The sequence below is a fragment of the Pieris napi genome, chromosome 23 (assembly GCF_905475465.1).
Source record: "Pieris napi chromosome 23, ilPieNapi1.2, whole genome shotgun sequence".
Lineage (NCBI taxonomy): Eukaryota > Metazoa > Arthropoda > Insecta > Lepidoptera > Pieridae > Pieris > Pieris napi.
Genome location: NC_062256.1, coordinates 4,709,051 through 4,732,307, shown reverse-complemented (window position 1 = coordinate 4,732,307; position 23,257 = coordinate 4,709,051). Strand labels below are relative to the sequence as shown.

General features: G+C 31.9%; 4 protein-coding genes across 6 annotated transcripts in view; 2 read left to right on the top strand and 2 right to left on the bottom strand.

Annotated features, from left to right (window-relative positions):
• Positions 1-3,211: 3,211 nt before the first annotated feature.
• On the bottom strand, positions 3,212-10,508 carry LOC125061377 (solute carrier family 25 member 44). Its single transcript, XM_047666791.1, has 7 exons — positions 10,322-10,508; positions 9,157-9,533; positions 8,417-8,568; positions 7,658-7,873; positions 6,025-6,208; positions 4,508-4,635; positions 3,212-3,428 (listed from the first exon to the last, which is right to left on the bottom strand). Exons 2-7 carry the CDS (start codon positions 9,335-9,337, stop codon positions 3,234-3,236), a joined length of 1,056 nt encoding a protein of 351 aa, XP_047522747.1. The 5' UTR covers positions 9,338-9,533; positions 10,322-10,508; the 3' UTR covers positions 3,212-3,233.
• Positions 10,509-10,768: 260 nt separating this feature from the next.
• LOC125061388 (calmodulin-like protein 4) lies at positions 10,769-14,461 on the top strand. The gene is made up of 6 exons (XM_047666809.1): positions 10,769-10,926; positions 10,997-11,027; positions 11,383-11,496; positions 11,934-12,025; positions 13,080-13,187; positions 13,986-14,461. Exons 1-6 carry the CDS (start codon positions 10,924-10,926, stop codon positions 14,085-14,087), a joined length of 450 nt encoding a protein of 149 aa, XP_047522765.1. The 5' UTR covers positions 10,769-10,923; the 3' UTR covers positions 14,088-14,461.
• Positions 14,462-16,171: 1,710 nt separating this feature from the next.
• Positions 16,172-21,010, bottom strand: LOC125061387. The gene is made up of 4 exons (XM_047666807.1): positions 20,630-21,010; positions 20,387-20,471; positions 18,956-19,074; positions 16,172-17,914 (listed from the first exon to the last, which is right to left on the bottom strand). The coding sequence occupies exons 1-4, from the start codon at positions 20,769-20,771 to the stop codon at positions 17,742-17,744; spliced, it is 519 nt and encodes a 172-aa protein (XP_047522763.1). The 5' UTR covers positions 20,772-21,010; the 3' UTR covers positions 16,172-17,741.
• Positions 21,011-22,361: 1,351 nt separating this feature from the next.
• The window catches only part of LOC125061361, a 49,155-nt gene continuing 48,259 nt past the window's right edge, over positions 22,362-23,257 (top strand). For all 3 annotated transcript variants that reach the window (XM_047666761.1, XM_047666760.1, XM_047666762.1), the window contains exon 1: positions 22,362-22,763. In XM_047666761.1, the coding sequence (XP_047522717.1) occupies positions 22,521-22,763 (243 nt within the window). In that variant the 5' untranslated portion in view covers positions 22,362-22,520. The remainder of the gene's footprint in view (positions 22,764-23,257) is intronic.

Genomic DNA, 23,257 nt, shown 5'->3' with positions numbered 1-23,257 from the left:
GCAATAGGGACGGTTAGCCGGAATACGGCAGGCCGCTACGGCGGACCGTATATACCGCGGCCCGCCGCAGCGGCACACCGCATTGCGGCCAGCCGCTAGTGCGTTGTAGGCCTTACTTAATATCTAATAATCGAGACTGGGAGCTAGACAGTCCGTCAGCATATTCCGTGAGAACACGCGTGGGCGTTTCCGTTTAAAGATTAGGAAATATGTCTTGTGACTGTATAACTACCTTGTGACATAACATACATATAAAAAGCAGGTTACAAAAAGCAAGTTATTAGGCAACGGGCGGCCTTATCGCTAACGAGCGATTTCTTTCAGGCAATTCTAGTATGGAAAAATAAAAAAGAAACACCTATATAGGGTGACGTACAAGAAGTGCATAAATAATTAACAAAAAAGAATATTAAATAACATGTTTACTATCAATGCTCTTTGGTCTGCATAGTCGCCAAGTACAACTACTTATAACTATACATAACTATAGTTAAAGGTGACTAATGTTGATTTACTCATTGGTGATTAAAGTACATACTATAGTATGTACTTTATGCAATATATAGCATTGTAAACTAACTCTGCTGGCAAGATAAAGATAAACCACTCCTTATATGGAAATTGTATTCGTTTTTACAACAAACTCCCTGAAGCGAAATTAGAGAATTATCACTAAATAAATTCAAAGATTTTCGTTTAACGATGTTAAACGAAAATTAATCAATAAAGCTTTTTATAAATTTGAGGAATACTTAAATGATCCTAATCCTTGGGATTGATTTGCTCCAGTTCAAACAATTTGTATGACTCAATACTTGGCGATTAAAAAGAGTGGCGGAAAGTAAATAACGATTCAATGCGGTGAATATTAACGGAAACAACTTCTCATTGTTTTGTTACTATAGGAATTTTCTTACATTAAAGTTATACTACCAAAATAATACTAATATCTACTATATAGGTAAGGAATTCGTTATGAAATACTTATATGACATATCTGTGAAATAGCTGAATAATGGCAATAATAGACTTCGTCTTGCCTCTTTTAAAAAAAACATCCGTTAACTTATTTTTATTATTTGTGATTTTAAATGATTAAGTAACACAAAAACTGTCGTTTTTATGTAGCAAAAGGCGCAGAAGTGCCGTACGATTGATTTGCCGCTACGATTTGATATGCGATTTTGTCTTTAGTTTAATTGTTTTATTAAATTTCCGTATCATTTGTTAATTATAATAAAATTTATAAAACATCGTATGATTCAAGAAGAAATAATTTTTAAGACTTAAGCGAAACAGGTTATCTCTTAGGTCAATTACTTATTTGTGAAGTTTCCGTTCGCTTTGTTAATTATTATGTACGTAGGTAAATTATTACGAACCCTGATGAATTGATGACCCTGACCCTTTTTTCGAAAGTTATTTGTAACGCAACATATCCTGGCTTATGTTATTCTGCTTTAATATGCTTTTTTATAAAGTTATTTAGAAGTATCGCAAGTTAGCATATACATATAATGTGTATTTAAAACTAGCTCGTAGCAGAAACAAAAATTTTCATATTCTGCTACAAATTAAGAATTGGTATTTTTCAAAATTATCATCAATAGGCCCTTATGAAGACATTATTTAGAACAAACACATTACTTACCTACATACGCTGTATTATGTTCAAAGAAGATAAAGTATTTTTTCTTCGTAGGTGTGCAATTATTAATTATGCGTAATTATATATTTGATGATTTATTATTCCATTTCTATCTGCCAGTTAGCTTACCTACCCGTCGATAATAGAAGATCCTAACTTACTCAACTTAAGAGCGATTCGACACCATCCTTTTTTTAACATATACCTATTGTTTTAACATTATATAGAATTTAAGCTAACGGACGATGAACTAAGCACATACATAGTCGCGCATTACTTTAAAAACTGTTTACTGCAAAGGTGATAATAATGAGTAATTCAAACAAACTAGTTTAGATCTCATGTATTAGCTATATTCATCGAATCTCTGTAAAAGCTTAAAGCATGGCTTAAAAACATGTTTACAGATGGCTTGGCTTGTAGCTGAATTTATGGGTTGATGCACACCACAAAAGCTAGCTTTTATTTCACCACCATTATCACTTATAAGGCAAATCTCTAATAACTATGGAAACTTATTATTTTAGTGTTTCTAATTTATACATTTTGGATAATTCAAACAAAAATCTGGTTGAGATCACATTTATTTCACCCTTTATCTATACTTAATATACGGCGATGTACTTGAACGTAAATTCCTAAAAATATTTCTAAAAGTGTGCAGTTACGGAAACAGTGACGTGCGGCTAGTAGTGTGGTCATTGACCTCAGGCGAATGACCGACACGCTAGAACATCACACGCTCCCCGTCCCCCGCAGTTACAATCACATTTAACATCGACAATAATCGTGCACGCTATATCGTGTGCGTTTTCCAATTACAGCACTAGAGCGCATAATGCTCAACGTTGAATGTTCCAACATAAATACCAACACAGTGACAGAAAATTGACCAGTGTTTTTCTTTAAGTTGGCATTTATCGAAATTTTCGTTAGTAAATATTATTTATTGTTGAAAAATTTGTTAAAAATAATTAAAGTTATTTCAAACTGCTAAAAAAAAAAATATAAGTATGGATGAAGGTATAAATAGTTACTTTTTTATATTCCACATTTAAAATATGAATACAATTTTATTTTAAAATTCGGATCTGTAAACAAATTTATTTTACAGGATTATACTCTTGTAAACATTGCAATGGTTTTGAAAAAGTATATAATTTTTTTAGAAACCATTTAAAAAAAGTTACTCAAAACGCGGCACTGAGTCGCATTATGCTCCGTAATTAGAAAACGCACCGTGTTAGGCTGCCTACGCACTGGCGACCATGGTCGCCGCGACCTGGCCGCGGCGGCCAGTGAATTCTGGACTTTATATGGCCATCGCTATAGCCCCTACGCACTTAGCGGCCAGCGACCAGCGGCCACCGTTGGCCGCGGCGTCTAATTTGATGCCACGCGATTTTCACATTTGATGTCCGCATGTCGCGCTTGCCTACGCACCAGCGACCATGGTCGCGGCGGCCTGGCCGCGTCTATGGTCGCCAGTGCGTAGGCTGCCTTAACTAGATTGTAGCTACAATAAAGTTCATATATGTTTTTGGAGTAATTCAAACAACAAAATCTAGTATAGATCACATTTATTTCACCAGCGCACTCTTGTTCTATACTCATCGCTGACGCTCACTCGTTTTATGGTCTCATAACCCAGTATTATGGAGAAGGAGAAACAGGCGGACTGGACTAGTCTTGCTGACAGTCCCTTCATGTATAGACCAATTAGACCCTCTTCTTTCCAGAGTTCTTTTACTACTTCTCGCATAGAGCTGACGCCTTCAACCTAAGGATGTAATTCATTCCGAAGTTTAATTTTAAATAAAATATGCTTTGTTGGCGACATCTGACATCTGGTAACATTATTCATTAATTATAAATAAATACAAAACAGCAATGAGAAGTTTGGTATCAGACTGTAAAAGAAGGTTTATACTTCATTCTTAATTCATTTTCAATGAACACAATTGTATTTTACTAGCGGACCCGATAGACGTTGTCCTGTACAAGTAATAAAAAAATAATTGTAAATCTTAATTATAATGTTATTTTAAAAGCTGCACAGTTGACAGCTATACACGTGTCATTCAAAAATAAAATCGGCCGACTGAAAAGTGTTGCTAATTTACTAGTACTAATGTACAGCTGCGTAGATCAAAGTGATTGTGTTTAGGTTTTTGTGTGCTTTAATAAATGTTAATTTTTCTTTCTTTAAACCATTTTCATTTGTATATAAAAATTTCATCAAATTCGTATAGGAGGAGATAAATTATATTAATTACTAGCTGGCCTGGCGAACATCGTACCGCCTAACAGTCGATTCCTTTTTTTTTTTATACTTAAACTGCTATTCGGGACACCGGTCTAGCTAGTAAGATAAAAAAAAGAAAGTTGATAAGACAGCAAATACATTATGTCAAAAAATAAAAATTTACCTTCCCGGAACCCCTCCACTAACATTTGAACTTTATGATATGGTACTAAAGTTCAAATTGACTTTTAAGTATTATTACGAATATTTTGTATGAGAATATAGAAAAGTGTTGTTTTTAGACTTTTTCACTCAATTTTTTTTAATTTTTCTCCGTAAGAACCATCCTCGTACTTCAAGGAATATTATAAAAAAAAATCAGACAAATCGGTCAAGCCGTTTTCATGTTATGTCGTGACAATGGAAAACGAGTTTCATTTTTATATATATTAATTATTAATAGTGACGTATTTAGAAAATCTTAAACAAATTTATTATCGGATTGTAATCGAATGTAAATCATGTACTTGCGTATATACTTATTCAATAAATCATTTTAAAATTAATATCATATGAAATACATTTAATAAAATATTGAACTGCAATTACGATACCTGTAGCCTAGCGCGTACGATGTCCAAAGGATTCGTCAGTATTGTTGTGGTAAAGCCTCCGAGAGTCCCCGCAACGCATTGTATCAACAAGTACGACACCCAGGACGGACTTACTCTGAGAAGTTCATCTGTAAATTAATATGAAACTTTTATATTGCACATTATATAAGAGGACATTTCGGTTTAAAGATACTTAATTTTTCTAAGAATTACATTCTCTTAGCGAGAAAATTTAGAGTAAGTTAGTTATGTACATCGTGTTATGAAATTATTTGAAAATACACTATATAAAATAAAAATATTAGTTTCTAACAATATGTACCATATTTGTTACAAAAGTTGTTCTGGACGTCCATTACAATGTTTTATCGACAGTCATATCACTTTCAAAGATATTTATTTCATAGAAGATATACACATTTTTTTTTAATTTTAAATCTTTAGTTTTAAGTAATATAATGTGTGTTTGGCTCTTCACACCCCTATTAATGCCTGCTAATATAGGCATCTTATAATTTTTAATCAATAAATAAAAATTATATAAATTGGCCATAAAACGGATTTAATCATTTAATTATGAAATTATCTAAGAAAATTAAAAAACTAAACTACCAAGTTAAATTCAGTTTAAATTTAAACCGTTTATCATAAAAGAGTACAGACTCTCACGAGGTGTTATCAGTCGCAGAATTAATAATTAAAATATAGATAGGCACTCGCATTTACAGAGTTCTCTTATATATAGAAGTCTCTAATGTCAGCTGTCAAAAGAAAGTAATTCGATGGGCTAGTGGTTATTCCCCTGTTAATTATTTTTAATTAACAAAATAAGGCACTTAGTATTTTTTTCAGTCAATTACTCTCCAATTGCAAGCAAATAGAATAAAAAAAAATGTATGCGTGTACTAGGTGTACACACGTAAGAAGTGAAACTTCTTTATGACCTTATTTTTCGAAAAATGATCTACTATATGCAACTTTACAGAAATTGGTTAAATAAAGTTAAATTAGATAAAGTTTAACAAAAGGCTTTTATTATCATAGACATGAATACAAATACAATTATTTCATTTTAACTTATTACTGTAATACTATGTAGTACTAAGATTATTACAGAATTTTATTAATTGTAATAGAATTATTAGTATTACTATCATTGTTATCGTTATTATATATTTTTGTTACTAATAGCTTCGAATCTCTTCGGATCAACCGTGGTAGGGACACGAAAAAGATGGCGCGTAACCGAAAAATGTGACAAATGTGTGTAAATTTTTTTCTAACGCCGATAAAGAAGTTTGACTTCAAAAAGTAACATGGCGCGTAACCTGCTACAAAATTTCTCCCATACGTCGATAAAGAAGTTTCACTTCTAAAGATGGCGCGTAACGGAAAAATGTGACGCGTAACGAAAAATTTTTACACTAAATTTTTTTCCAACCCCGATAAAGAAGTTTCACTTCAAAAACATCCACTGGTTCGCACAGCGCACAATTTCTTGTGTTAGCCTCACTCACCCTGGTATGCAGTATAAAGCGCCCACCATAACGCTGAATTGGGAACATATGCTGCGAGCGAAGCCGCGTACCCACGATAGTATCCCAAAGGGCCATGAAGCCGATACACACGAATGGCCACCTCACGGGCCAAAGCCCTTTTAGACCAGCGACGCTCCAAGTCGAGGCCTAGCGGGTTCACTTTCTGTGAATAAATTTAATTGAAAATACACTTTTAATTACAGTGTAAACTCTATATAACGACACTCAATGGACTGTGCCTATTTTGACGTTACAAGGAGTTATTTATTTATTATTTATTTATGCTTTATTACCTTATACACAAACATACACATAACAAAAATAAAAAAAAAACATGTTACAAAAGTTAAAAGGCAACGGGCGGCCTTATCGCTAACAAGCGATTTCTTCCAGGCAACCCTAATGTGGAACAATGAAAAAGAAACACCTACAGAGGGTAGAGTACAATAATTGCAAAAATTATTAACAAAAAAAAAAACTCAAAATAACTCGTTACTATAACTAAAATAAAGTAGTCTAAAGGAAAAATAACAATAATAATAAATAAAAGTATGTATATACAAAAATTTAAAATACAATCAAAAGGTTAACAGAGTCACAATAATTAATATATATAAGCAGAGGCAGCTAATTACGAGGCAGAAAGAAAATGATCAAAAATAAGCTTTTTGAATGAATTTAAGGACTGAGCTCGTCTAATGTCAATTGGAAGAGAATTCCATCGCACCGTTAAATGGAACGTAAAATCTGTATTAGAAAAAGAAAGTTTATTTCAGACTAGTGTTAGTAATTATATAAAAACAATTCGCATATGAACGCTATTGCGTTATCTGTTATTTTTGTAGTCTACCAGTAGTTCGGTTGTATTTTTTTACTTAATTAATTCATATCTTGCGATATTGAGGCATCTTCTTGATAAAGCTCATGCAAGCAAGCGGAATTTGTAAAAAAAAGAACCGATTTCTTGGAAAGTTCGGTACGTATGAGTACCGACAGTCGAGTTTATTTCTTATAAAACAACGTACACAGTTTTAACTAATTTCGGCAACTTAAACAGTACTTTTTATTATTTAATTGTTGTCGTATTGAGGGTGGGTCCAATACTATGTAGTGTATTATTGTATGTATGTATGTTGTAACAAACGCTACGGCTGAACATCTATCAGGCCGCTAGTTAAACGGCGCCATTTAATTAAAAGGCTAGGCTGTTAATTGAACGGCTAATTAAGCTAGATAGCTAGTCCACTTTTTTTTACTTTTTTTTTTTGGACAATTCACACCAATTGACCCAGTCCCATGGTAAGCTGGTGAAGCTTGTGTTATGGGTACTAGGCAACGGATATACATACATATTATAGATAGATAGACATATAAATACATATTTAAACACCCAAGACCTAAGCACAACACCAAATGCTCATCACATCGATGTTTGTCTCAGCCGGGGATCGAACCCGGGACCCATGGATTCGCAGTCAGGGGTACTAACCACTAGACCAATGAGCCGTCATTTTTTTTTTGTTATTTTTTTTTGTTATAAGGCCGTAAAGGTTAGCATTTGTTAGCAGTTTGTTAGCAAAGTTGCTTTAATGGTATAATAAAATTTACTTACAGAGTTATGAACGCCACCAGGCGACCCTTTAACAAGACCCAGCACCATCAGATGCTGACTGAGAACATCAAATGGCACTATGACAGTCTGCCCCACTAATGATGCACAGCCTCCCGCAATAAAGGATTTCACCCTCGGGGTTACTTCATAGTTGCCTAGTTCGTGTCTAACACCTTCGTACGTAGAAATGTAAAATACACCTGAAATTATCTGAAACTGTTTTATGTTACGTTAATAGTTTTACTCTTTTATACTATCATTATATTCGCAGGCCACTGACGCCATTACTCAGTAACTTTCAGTGGTGATATCGACTTCAATTTTATTTATTTATACTTTATTACCTTAATCAAAAACATACACATAACAAAAATAAAAAAAGCAGGTTACAAAAGTTATAAGACAACGGGCGGCCTTATCGCTAACAAGCGATTTCTTCCAGGCAACCCTAAAGTGGAACAATGAAAAACAAACACCTACAGAGGATAGAGTACAAGTAATGCAAAAATTATTAACAAACAAAAAAACCTCAAAATAACACGTTACTATAACTAAAATAAAATAAAGTAAAATCTAAAGATAAAATTACAATAATAATAAATAAAAATATGTCAATATTGAGTCGCAAAAGATAAAAAAGTTATATTGAAATATTTGAATTCCGAAACTACAATTCACATTGATAAAATTTTACTATGACATAATTTTATAATAAAATAAATGATTAAAAACCATTTATGAGTAAAAAAATTAACTTACACTGGATAGCCAAAAGCCTCTATAAAGGCCGGTAACACCCTCAGCCCTGTATATCTTTAATATAGCATCTGATACACCCTTGTAAGCTTCCTTTTTGCGCTGAACTTGTATTTGCGTTTTCACAAGTGTTAACGGGTAGAGGGCACAGCGTACTGAAATAAAAATAATATATTTCAGCGGACAATGTGTATAATGGTAATTTGAAGAGGAGTTCAGTGACGTATACACGTAATGTAGAATTATATATATATTTATGTAAGCTATCCTATCTTCTAAGTTAGATCAAACTGCAAATGGTGTACAAATTTGATTGAAATCGGTTAAGTAGTTTAGGAGTCCATAGCTGACAAAAAAACGTGACGTGTAATGTACATATATTAAGATAGACCAAGTGTTTGTTTTATTAAAATAATTGGAATGAAACATGACCTGTGTACTCTGTAGATTCCACTACTTTAACTTCAACTAAAATTAATATTCCACTATATTAATTTTAGTTCTTACTAATTTTAACCGCATACAGCATACATTAATATTTTAAGTTAGAAAACTTCTAATGTGGAATATGTTATAATATCAAGTAAGTAGAGTTCTGTCTTGAGGCTTTAAAAAAAGATGTAACAAAAAAACTATATACTACAGAACTTTCTTTGAAATCAACTTAAATTTTTATATTTAACTCTACATAAATTACTCCACTCTGGCCACAAGTATCTACATGAAGAATGAATTACCCATACCTGTAAAACTACTCAATGCGTAGAGCGGAAAGAATTTGCTTTTATCCATCATACCCCATTCAATTGTTGTGATAAGCTGAGGGGGTGGGGTTTCAACCATAGTGGCGGCCATTTTTTCTCTCCTTTCTCTTTTGTCACTATCTTGGTCCCCCTTCCAGCAGTTCCATATACTTAATAACATTAATATTTAATTATATTGTATTATATACTTTGGTAACTTTACAGCATTGTTTCATAAACAATTAAATATGGAATAAAATTATTGATTAAATAAATTAAATTTGACTAGAACTAAATTGTAATTATGATATTTTTTTATGTAATCTTGTTTGTATAGAGTCAGGTTCTTCCATGTTTCTTAAACAGATGTTTTGAATCTGAAATAAATTTCAATAATTTGTAAGAGATCAATAAAGTTTATTACATGTCCAGTGAGTTTGGACAAGAAAACAAGTTCCTGGTGCTTTATTGTAATTGGTGATTAGACAGATTATTTGATGCTGTTAATGAATACAGACAAAAATAGATTCTTACACTGAATGATAACTAATATCTTATTCACAAAGTACTTTGATAAACAGAGGTAGATTCAGTTTAACCAATCAGTTATAACTGAGTAAGATTTATTTGTTGTAATAATCTCATAGAAAAATAAACATGTTAATTATTAGTTGTTATAATAACATGGTATAATAGATTTGCATTAATTTTTTTCATAACAACTATAAATAACCTTATATAAATAGTCTAATGGTGTGTAGCCTTGATGTCTAATATGGGAGGATATAAGAGATTGTTAGTTTTATAGTTTAATTTTAAACTTAAGAATGTAAGTTTAAAAGCTTTGATAATTTGAATGTTACCAAACCTTCAAGTACTGGTATATATTTTAATTAACTGAATGTAAACTATAAGAAATTATTGTGATTATATTTTTATTATCGCCACAGTATTCAAGTAGTTTTTTTTTTTATATTTTTGTATTGAATGAAACATGCTTGATTATAAGAAATGTCCATTGTTTTTTAAAACAGCTCGAAGAGCACTTTGGCGAAAAATGTGATGTCAATTCCGGAAATGTTTACGCTTAGATTTTACGTTATCTATTGCCTAACATAAGCAAATCGATTGTTATGAATTATCAGAAAATTATTTCAGTACTCACGTAATTATTTGTGTTTAAAACATTATCACTTTACACATCACAAGTTTTATAGCAACTGAAAATCCTTTATGTAATAATTTACACACTAATTGGAAGATGGAGAAAAATAACCATTGATTATTTTCAAAATTGTCACTGGTGTCTCAGCTGATTGGAAAACACCATTTTCCCTACTGACAAGTTGACTGTTGATTGCTGATTCATATTTATGACAATTTACACGTCACGTAAATTGTTAACATTATAAAAATATACTAGTATAGAATACTTATTTTACAAATAAATAATAACTACATAAATATTAAACATCGGAATGTAAACCTTACATATAGATATCTAAATAATTACATCGCTTTTAAGAACTTAAATGTTTTGTATCCAATTCCAAAACCTTTCATTCAATACCAAATGGCAGCAACATTGACAACTGACAATTACTATTATGAGTCTCTTTTAGTTTTGTGATTTGTCAAATGCTAAAAAGTAAACTAATGTAAATTCATAAATTGTGAAACTATTTTCTTTACAACTTCCAGATATATATACAGTTTTCCTGACGAATTTTAACTCTGTTTATCATACTTATTTAAATTCGTTTTAAAATGGTATGCCTGTTAAAATTATTATTCTGTTTAATTTTTAATATACATTATTATTTACCTTTTTTACTTACAGGCTCGCTATTTTAAAGAACAAGACATAGATGGTAAGACTAAACATAACACACTTACATTATGGAATATAATTTTTCAAATCAGGTTCATCTGTAAAATGTAGTAAATATAGAAAACTTAAATTAAATATGTATATAAAACCATAGTTCAAAGTAGGCCAAATAACTGTTGTTTATTAAAGAGACTATGTTTTTGATATCATTTTCAGCCTTTGTATTTAATTGTACATAATAAGTATTTAATTTAAACATCTTTATGACAATTAAAACAGACTTTATGCTCAATAAATTATCAATTAAACTGTTATGAATTCAAAAAACCATGATAAATATATTTAAAAGTGCTTAGCTATTTTAGTATAAACAATATGTTTCTCCCTGGTTACAGAGTTCCGTGAATGTTTCTACTTATTTGCTCGCTCAGGACAAATAACGTCACTTGATGAATTGACAGTGGTCATGAGATCTTTAGGAATGAGTCCCACAATACAAGAACTCACTGGTACATGAAATAATTTTTATGGATTATTATACTACTGCAAATTTGTGTATTAAGGCTGTAATTGGTATATTATAGTGAAATTTTATATAAAACTATATGATTTCTGAAGCTATTATATATAGTTAATATATTAGCATCAATATATTAATTAAAGAAATCACTATAGTTAAAGCTATGCTATAGTCATACAATTAGAATAAAATTACATCTGGCCTAAAAAATTAAATTATTTAAAAGAATTTAGTGGTATATCAAGATTAAGATAACCTAATATTTTACTACCTGCAAATCTGATCACTTGATCACTCACTCGCCATAAAATTTCCATAATTGCCTTGCTATTCATTGCTGTTTCCAAGACCCGTCTTCACAATATTTTCTATACTACATCTATTATGCAGTAATTTAGTAGTTGACTAAAGTAATAAATTTTTCAGGCTACTTGAAAGGAAAAGGTGGTAAAATGTCTTTTGCTGATTTCTTGGAAGTGATGCACATACATTCCAGAGCTGAAAATCTACCACATGAGGTGAATGAAGTAGATATATATTATATATATTTCTATTGGTGTACAATTTTTATTTTTTAACCATCTCATGCTAAAGAGATATTAATATTACTTATTAGGGGCTGTTCATTAATCACATGATGGTTTTTTTAACATTATTTAACCCCTCCCTCCCCCATGGTGATACATGGTGAGGTTTGTGTCTACCCCCCACCAAAAATCACGTGTATTTTTTAATACCTACAAAGAATCTTAAATTTTTATAATATTATTTTAAAGTACTGGTATGAAGTATAATCTAATCCTATTCTAGAAAATTAAGGCTCATGATAAAAATGTCTAGACAGAAAGGTTGCAGGTTGTTTTTGACTGGCATACAAATAATATTAAAGGTATGGTGTAATCATGCGAAAAACATATATTGTACATGAACATATTTAATGTACATTGCCATGAATTAACAAGACTTTCTTCAATACTAACAACTGGATAAGCATCTTGCAAGTCAGTTGTTGGCACTGTACTGTTGAAGATCAACATCGGTTTCATCAAGCCACTCGGCGTCATCACGCGCACTACGCAGACAATCTCTCTCGATCTACTGATCAAACGTTTTTCTAAGCCGCTTCTCGGTTTAGAAATCACGCGTTTGACGAAAAATTAGTACACGTGAATCGTGATATCTTACTATACCCCCCCTGCACCTTGTGATATTTCGTGATTTTCGAAACCCTTTCGAACCTCACGTGCTTAATGGACAGCCCCTTAAAAGTTTATCAAATTAGGGCAGCCCTGTATTAGTTGCTGTTTAAGTCGGTTTGTATTGTAAATCTTTAAACACCTGTCTGTTAACTATTGTGCGTTGTTTCTACTGATTTTAGTATTACTGATCAGATTGGTTTCCATTTTTTATTTTGGGCCTTTACAGGGCCATGAGACAGACAAATTTGTTGCGTTTGCTGTTGAAAAGTGATTATGTCTTGAGCCCCAGGAAACACATATTTTTACTTGTTTTCTTTAAAATTACCAAATAACTTTGTGTTTTATTCAATCACACTTAAAATCCACATTTAAGGTAGTAAACGCATTCAAAGCAGCAGACAATGACAAAAATGGAACAATACCAGCAAAACAGTTGCGGACTTTGCTACAGAATTGGGGCGAAGGCTTATCAGCACGTGAGGTTAGTACAGTACTGGCCTTGCCTTACGAACAAAATAATTTTGGTTTTTGACTGCGGGAAAGATTTTCCATACAATAAGTATTGAACACAAATATAGGATAAGTGATACCTCGATATACGAGTGCCCTAATATACGTGCAGCCGAGCAAGCGATATTTTGCTATTATATTTTTTTCTATTTTCATAAGTTCTGTTCGCGTTTTTTTCTTTTTGTACATTTACTACACATTTTTTTATAACCATGGGTCCGATCATGATGTCTATTGAATTAAAACGTGAAATCATTTTCTTATTCAAAAACTACTGAAGTCGTGTTTTGGGTGCTGGAACGGATTAGTGGCGTTTCAATTAATTTCAATGGGGAAAATTGCTTTGAGATATGAGAAAGGTTAGGGAACGAATCAAAATCCATTTATTCATGTAGGTAACACAAGGTACACTTATGAACGTCAAAAAAAATACATTAAATGCTTCTAATTTTACATTTACTGCCAGTTCTCAAATCAAGGGCGTAGAACGGAAGAGAAGAACTGGCAATAAACTCTCCGCCACATTAAACTCGTATGTCGAGGTACCACTGTACTCTATCTAAATAAATAAACAATATTCACTTAAATGATTAGGTATTATGTATTAATCAGTTAGAAGTTTTTTAATAACACTTCATTACACACGTTACTTATTTTAGAAACTACGCGTGTTAAGCATTACAAGCAATGAATTCAGTTGCTATTGTTGACTGTATATTTTCTTGTCTGGAATCGAACCAATGAAACAATGAGAACTTGTTACTTACAGGTAGACAACATATTCCGTGAGGCAAATGTTTCTAACAATGGCTCTGTTCGTTATGAGGACTTTGTGAAGATCGCGTGCGCTCCTGTACCCGACTACTATTAATAAAGCTATTTAAACACAAATGGGACCAGTTAGAAGTAGTTTATAAATAAAGTAAATATTCCATGTTCCATCAAATTTTTTACAGTATGAATTTTGAAAATATATATACAGTAGATAGTTCAAATAAATATATATAAAGCATAATCATATGTTGATTGTGGTTATACGATACATGTTATTACAAAGCGAAAAGTTTTGAAAAAAGTTGCTTACAAATATATTATTCAATATTTTACCTATATTATAACTTCAAAATCAAAAATGCAGTATTCAAGCGGATTTAACAGACATGTCAAGAATTATTTCTAAGCTAAGTATTATTATTTATGATATTTAAAACGGTGGAGGGTAAATAAAACAATTATATTTTCAAACGTGTTTTATTTGTAAAACTTAACAAATTGATATGGCACTATGTGAGTGTGGTCCTTTCGACAATATTCCTTATTAAACACTACAATTATAAATGTGAGTCGTATTTAGAAATAGAAGATAATTCAAATGATACAGCTAAAGTAAAAAAACGAAAACGTGTTCCTTAAAAATTATGACTGAGTATGTTGAAAATCGACGCGATGGCACTTAGAGACAGGTAATGACTGGAATTAGTCAAAAGTCCTTAATTGAAATTCTTTAATAAGGACTTTTATATTAGCGATATAATACTATTAATGACTTACTAATTTCTGGTCGAGTCCACATGTTTTAGGGACGGCACCGCATTTTATATTTTTGTATGTATGTCAATATATATCGTGTGTTAGCCCTAATTTTGTGGACGAAATAAAAAAAATGTCTATAAATAAAGTCAATATTTATATGGCGATATTTAATGTTCTGTTGATAAAAGTTACCGGAGTTGATTTAATAATGGTCGCGTTGGCGCAGTCATTTATAAAACACACGTAAATCGTAATCTTGATCTGTCAGTTTGTTTATTGTTATTAGACATTTACTCTATAGTCTAATTAAATGTGTAAACAGACTAACATTCTGTGGATGTTTTTTTGTACATACTGTTGCACAGAACTCACACTTATAATATATAGGATTGTTATTTATAAGTACAGTAAAAAAAACTATTAAAGCACTAAGCACTCTACGCGTATTCCAGAAAGTCTTTTCTCTTCTTCACACTACTAACTTATTCTGGAAAAGCAGATCTCTACATAGCTTACAAAAGTGTAAATATAGAAATAATGTTAACTCTTAACAAATCAAAACATTAAAAACTATCAAGAGGATCTGAAAGTTTATTAAAACGGGCATTAGTATGAAAAGGTCAACAAACTGTAATATAACACAGCAACCAGTTTTAAGGTATTAAAACAAAAAAACTATTCCTACTATTTAGGTGGCAAAGCGAATTAAAGAAATTTATTTAGTTTCAAAATCCTCAAAGATTTAAAACACCGCAATAAGACCTACGAAGTTATTAGTGTGTCAAATTTGATATGTGGATGAAGGACGTCCTAAAAAAGGAAAAATACTGATCTGATCAGACTGATCATTCCAGGCCAAGTTCAAAGAAGGCGTTCACACCGTGTCTCTAAAGGGGGTAAGGTAAACCCATAATTGTATAGAATACAGATGCAGATGACTGCCTAAAATTGTGAAATCGAATGGTATTAGCGACTCCGGACCGAAGGACTAAATACTTGAAACACCAAGCGCGACAGTAAATCATTCCACTTTTTGTAAAAAGTATGAAATTCAGTCCAGTCACGACAATATTTTTACGAAAATAAAAAGGGTTTCAATCCGAATAAAAATCATTGAAGTAATAAAGACCATACTTATATGTATATCCTCTTATAAGTTTTAAATAGTATGCAGTTAATTTAATTATGAACCACTACTATATGAACTGTAAGGCTCTCAAGTGTTTTTTTTTATACAATAGGGGGGCAAACGAGCTTGCGGGACGACCAAAAAGAGCAGTCCTCGCAGCCCATAGACACTCATTTTTAGTGGGTGCGTTGCCGGCCTTTGAGGGAGGAGTACACTCGATTTTTAAACATTTGGAGGTCGTATCTCTGAGGGAAGACTCCCCACCGGGAGTCGATTCCACAGTTCGCTAGTTCGCAAAAGTGAAGAAAGTGTATTAGGAATATTTAAACCTGTTCAAATTAAAAAGTTTAATGTTAACAAAGTATAAACAGATAATTTGTAAACATTTGACCCCATGCAAATATAATAACTATGGAGGGCGTGGTCTTAGGCGGTAGACCTACATTATAAATAACATTTAATATATTGCATTGGCACAGATTTGTACAAATTATTCCATTTTGTAAAAATTGTATTTGTCTACGCATAGAAAATTAGTTTTTGGTTTATTGGCGAAGAATCAAGTAGTTAAATGTTGGCGGTTTTATACATTAAACTTTCTAATACTAAGAAATTATTTAAGTGCTAAAACATAGTCTACTGTGCTTTGCCTTAAACTAAAATACATTTGAAGTGAGTGGTGTAGTGGTCTTTTTATTTTATTAAAATACACATGGTATGTCTATCTGTGCCACGTTATCTGCTTAATCTACCAAACAAATTAACTCTGTCCCAACCTCCAGGTGATACGTCATTATGATTTAAAATATTCTAATTCTAAGGCATTACAGGTATTATGGAATAAACTAAACAAAACAACAAGGTAAGAAACATTTTTTGCTTTCAAGCGTCATCTACATTCAAAATTAAGATAAAATAAAGAAAATCTAATCGGGAAAAAATGCGCTTTGCGGTTATGTATAGAAAGGTGGCAAGAGGGAAGCCATAAGTGTGATGACACTGTTAATAACACCCGCATTATTGTGTATTATCATATTCAACCATATTTGATCACCTACTTAATAATCTTTTAGGTAGGTAGTTTACAATTAAAAAAATGTATGAGGGAAGGTATTTCAATGTTTCTCAAAAGATACAATTAAAATGATAAAATACAATTGGTCATGGCGCTACTGCGAACACTCAATTCCAAGCTACTGCGCACACTTCATTGCAAACACCTACTAAATGAAATTTTTAAATACTACCCAAAAAAATGTGGTAGTGTGCAAATCCGACGGCGAATCATTCCAGTAATGAGCTAATCACATTAAACAAGTCTTATAAGGCAAAGGTGAAAATAGGAAAGTGCCTTGCACTACAACTTTGTGCATCAAAAGACAATGTTCTATTAATTCAAAAACTTTCAAGCCTTATGGTAAGATTTGGGTATATAATGGTTAGGGAAAAAGATTGCATGTATTATATAAGCCAAGGTCGCAGCAGCTTGAAAGTTACATAAGCGGCGCCGCATGTCGTACTCATTACCAGTGAAATACGGAAACAATACAGTCATCAAGTATTCAGTATACACTTGAATAGTGTTTATTTTATAAACAAAATTCTTTAGACGACAAGTCCGAGTTTTTAATCGTGAAGAACATTTTGTACAAAAACAATTAATCTTAATTTACTAAATTGTAAATATTGACTAGAAACGACCTAATCATTACTGCGGGGTGGTCATTTTTACTTAAATACTGTTAAAGCGAGACAAGAGATAGAGAGATACTAATAGTGTATATTGGACATAAAGCTTGCTTTAGATTTACTTACGGCGTACTTAACGCCCAATATCAGCTTAATCCTAGTTATACCTGTCAATCAAACATGCTTATTTTTTACTGGGTTTCCTTTTCTTCTTCGGAAATTGCCCATCTGTCGAAGTATTTGCACATTTTCATCGTCTAGGTCCCTCTCCATCCCTGATGTACCGGGGATGGTGCCCCAAAGTTTTATTTTTGATGGCAGGTAGATTAACCCAAGGAGCGTAAGTACTGACAATAAAAGGATTAAAATTAGTAAAATCGAGCATGACTTCGCAAGATTTTGAGATAAATAACAAAAAGAAACCAGCGGCGTCTCAGATGTTTGTATCTGTTTCGTGATCATTTGTTTCTGAGAGGCAAGTAGATGTTCAGTCTTCTGTGCCTGACACGCTTTTGGATCTACACATCCACGTCCGCCTAGGACGTGGTTTCCTCAAGATTTTTTCCTTTACTGTACGAGCGAGTATTACTTATACTCTGATTTTTAATTTCGTAGAGTTCTGACATTTCAGTGTAGCTACTAAAAAAGTTCTCCACCGAAAAAGGGACAAATTTGACTTATTTAAGGGCAATAAAAAAAATGCTACGTATTTTTTATGTTTTACCTACAAAAAGGTAAATTTAAATATATACTGACTCAAGTAACCTTACACAAAAATAACAAATATTTCAATATCACGAACAATATATCGAATAAACTTTAATTTATTTATTTTATTCTTTAGTTGGCATCACTGCCTACTAATTCGAGGTTTAGTAAACCTTTAAAAAAAATGTTATCTTTACTTGTGCGTTTCTTACTGTTTTCGATGAAAAGGAACGTAATTACAACTGGCCTTAAAACACTTTTAATGTGGAGCACCGCACTTAATAAAATGGGTACATTAACTAAAAATAAAATGTATATGTATAGACTCAGATGTTCAGACTCGTATTGAAATTGAAAAATGTGCCCGGCCAAAAAGGTTTGCCATCACTGACATGTCAAAAAATGATAGCTGTCAGAATTGTACAGAATTAAAAATCAGAGTATAGACAAAAAGTCAATTTGTGCCGGGGTTCGTACCTACGACGTCGGGGATGTGAGTCGCACGCTGAAGCCACTAGGCCAACACTGCTCAAATACAAATGTGTATAAACCCCTTTAGTATTTATTAGTTCTAAAAAAGTGTTTTGCTTTTTATGTATTAGTGTAAAAAAAATTATACATATATAGTATAGTATAGAAAATATTAATACTACAACGAAAATACATTAAAAATAACTCACTATTCAAAATACAAGGGAAGACCACGTAAAAGTTGAGAGTAGTTGAGTGAAAGTAGAAAGCTTCAGAGAAATAAAGCACGATATTCAGCACCAGCGACCAGTAACCCATGGAAACCACTCTGAAATATATAAAATGTCATCTATGCTGTGTGAACTTTATATTTACGATAAACATTGGAAATATCGGCTAAAGTAATTGTTTTTTGGCAGTTTTTCTTTAGTCTTTAAGTAAACGATAATTTTTAACAATGTTTAAAATATCTTCTATAAATTAAAAGATTAAGCTTGGTCATCTTGGTGCAACGTAAACGTTTTTATTGACGAGTTTTTGTTTAAAATTAAACATCCTTACTTACTGATAATCGATAACTCGTTTTCCGAGATTATAAATTGGTTTAAATCTCAGATACAAGTTAAAAATAATTGATTTCAACTGCAATATAGTATCAAGAGCAATTCAATCTCAATGATCTGATTCTTGACCCATTTGTAGCAATAGAGTGGCGATAGTACCTATCTAGGGTAAGTAGTTAAGTACGTTTGAGGGGTTTCTTGGCGGCTATAAAATCATAATCATTGTATAAAAGACCGACAACCCTGGTGTGATATAGTAAAGCTTTTACATAGAAGATATATTAGATCAAGAGATATATATAATAATTTTGAAGCTTTGAATGTTTAAGAATAATAAGTCATATTCACTATTATATATATGTATATGTCGCAGCCAACTAGCTTAATTAGCCAATTAACATCCTAGCCTCCTAATTAAACGGCGCCATTTAACTAACGGCCTGAAAGATGTGCAGCCTTTGCTTTTGTTACAAAATTTAATAAACTAACTGGTAGTAAACTGTGCACATAAAATAATCCTTAATCTTCTTTTGGTTTAAACTATTTGCATATTTTATATAAACATAAAGTTCACAGCGGTGTTACTTAGAAAGTTTTATGAATGTATTCATTAATTGCATGTGTATGAGACAAAAGCAATAGATTAGAGGAACCGCACGCGAACCCGAACATTCATTTGGAATTTTTCTATTATTTCGGAGAATTCCAAATAAGACGTTATTTTATTTTACTAACTACGACTTACGGAGTCTCCTTTTTTAAATTCGAGTTATAGAGTATAAAAATATATTATCAATACTTCGTAGGGTAATAACATTTGTTCGAGTTACAAAGTCTAAATAATTCGAGATACCGCGAATAAGGCAGTTCAGCAGATGGGAATAGCAATTTTTTTTTGTTAAAGTTAAAGAGATAGTTCGAGTAATCGAGATTCCTCTGTATATAGAACTAGCAGTAATGTAAATTTAGTAATTTATAAAAAAAAAAGATTTTAATTTACTTTCATCAATATATAATGTAACATTCTTAGAATTAGTCTATAATTTATGATTACATTATAAATTGTAAGTAACTTACGGTCTATAATGTATGTACAATGTGCAATGTATCAATGCCAAAGCTTTCAACACAGAAAACATTCCCAACATTCTTGATATTGTACCTAAAACAAAAAATTTTATACATCAAAGTAATATGTAGATATTCATTGTCCGTCAAATTTACATTGCTACCAAAATTACAGTGTCATTAAGATAGATAATAAGTATAAAATAATATCTTAACTAGTTTAAATACTAATAATATATAAAAGTTACGCACCATCCAAGGGATCATTTTCACCATTATGGCTTAAAAAGGACCTTTTTTCTATGTATGATCGGCCAGCTGTCCCTAGGTCCATAAAAGCCACGAAAGCTATCCAGCCGCGAAATGCGTAAAGTACTTTATTTTGAATCGCCATGGTAAAGAAATAACTTAGTCAACTGTGCACTACAAGACCTCCTCGGATTATAAAGTATCATTAATTTGATGACTAGATTCGATAATTAAATTAAACAGGTATGTAAAAATATTGAGAGTAATTTAAAACGTCCGACGCATTGCGGCATTTTACCTGCATTACTTATTTTATGTTTTAAATTTTTACGAACATTATGAAACTATACAGCATACAAGCAGTGCCAGCAGGAGCTCGTTATAGACCTGAAACGTCAAATGTCAAGTCTAGACACCATAATTTCGAATGTCATTTCTGACTTCTGACTTCTGAGTAACAGTCTTATAGTGCTTTTCATGAAAGAAGTCCCGCGGATATTTTTGGAACTAAATTTGACAGGTCGGCAATGTTGTCATTCGTCGATGTTATCAAGTTCGTTTGTTGTGGTAGATTTTTGTGAATTTTTAACTAGCTTAGTGCATTTTAAATATTGATTACAATGCCAAAAGTTGTAAAAAGTTCGGCTCGAGAAATGATATTAAAGGTGAAAGAGTTCTGTGAAGCGGAACATAAGAATCAAGGTGTTTTAATACAACTAAACAATGTTCGGAAGAGAATTGCCGCCATAACAGGTACTTTTTAGAGTTGCCATTTAATATTTTTTTCCTGTATTGATGGGACTTTTATGATATAAATTCGTTTTTGCGACAAAATTGAACAAATACATAACGTGATGAAACTAGGTAACTGAAATTAAAACATATATTACATAAGCATTATAAACTTAAAGTTATTATTATTTTTAATTGTTCATAATTTAATTGCAGTTGTGTCAGAAATAACTGTAACAAGAATTACAAACGAAGGTATAACAGCGGTGTGTACTTCGAAAAAAATTGTAACCCAACAATTATGCAATAAAACTCTGAATAAAAAATTGTATTGCTTTTCTTTACCCTATTTTCTCAACTTTTCCCTGTAAGTAGGTAGAACACCGCTAATATAAGTAAATAAATACATATACACTTTTTACATAACAGAAATATTGTTTCATCGAAGTATGCAGAAAATAATATTACTTGATAAATTACATCTGCTAAATGTAAATAAAATAGGTAAATTTTTTACTCATAAATGGCAACATTACGTCATGCGATTGCAGCGCCGCGTCTGGGGGACTTCTTTCGTGAAAAGGACTATACTTTAAACATTTTTTTTAGTTTTAAGTTTAATCAATTTACATAAAAATGTGGCTAGTCTGAATTGTAAAATTTGCCTCTTACATTTTCTCTCATGGAGGTTTTTAAATAATAACTAAGATATTTATGAAAATATATTCGGATGTAAAATAGAAAAAAATATATTACTGAAAAAGTCTACATACTTATATAACATAATCATAATAAACAACTCTGAAATCAAATAGAATAAGTGCAAGTTAATTAATTATATTCTTTCTAATCTGCGTGGAAATAAGTAAAGATATACTTTAACATAAGCATTAAGCATACAATTTCATTATCTTTAATCACCTAACACACAAGGTTGCCATAGTGAAATTTGATGCTCCATCCGTCTACGGCTGATCATAAATTCCTAAAAATACCGTCGCCATATTGGTATTGTCAAAATCTTCGGGATCTCTCGGTGTGTAAGAGAAAATGGTTTTTCAAATCAACCAAATCGTTATTGAAAAGCTACTGTGATTACGTACAACGTTCTTGAACTTTAGATGTATCGTTTACCGTGTAACTTAGAAATTTTTGTTTGTAAATGATGTTTCCCATGCCGAAATGTTCGAGTGATACGGAGGCCGGGAGACCTTCTGATGAGCTTGAGTCTGCCGTGGCAGCAGTGTCGGATGAAATAGGAGATATCCTTAAGGATGAACTGGGGGATGCTGATCGTGCGGATCGAATTGGAGCCGAGTTAGCAGGTTTACGGGCGGAACTAGGACTACTTGCGGGCCTGGCAGACGAGCCTCAACAAGATTTTCCGTCTCTTTTCGAAATAGCTGTAAGTAGCATACTTTTACAACCTTTTACTATTTTCCGATTGATGCTGGTAGTCTGTTACACACTTTAAAAATTATACGTGATGTAAGTATGTATAGATTTGTCGAAAATAAAATTAAACGAACTGACTATTAAGTGCACATTTTCATATCAATTTCGTTTGTTACTTGTAATTTAAACATTATCCGTATTGATTATTTGACTAAGTCGTGTAAAAATATAATATAAGAGGGTTTACTAATAGAAAATATATTTTATGGGAATGTGTCATTGACCTTTTGACATGAACACTACCAAAATCATTAAGTAAAAGTTGTTTATAAATTGATTTCCTAATACAAATGCTACCTATTGTTATGAAGATAACTTCCTTAAATTTATCAAAACAAGTCAAATAACTACCTGCTTTGAATATACCTTATTTAATTGGTCTCATAATTTTATAGTCAAAAGATCCCATATTACATGTCAGGAAAGCATTAAGAACTGTTTTGA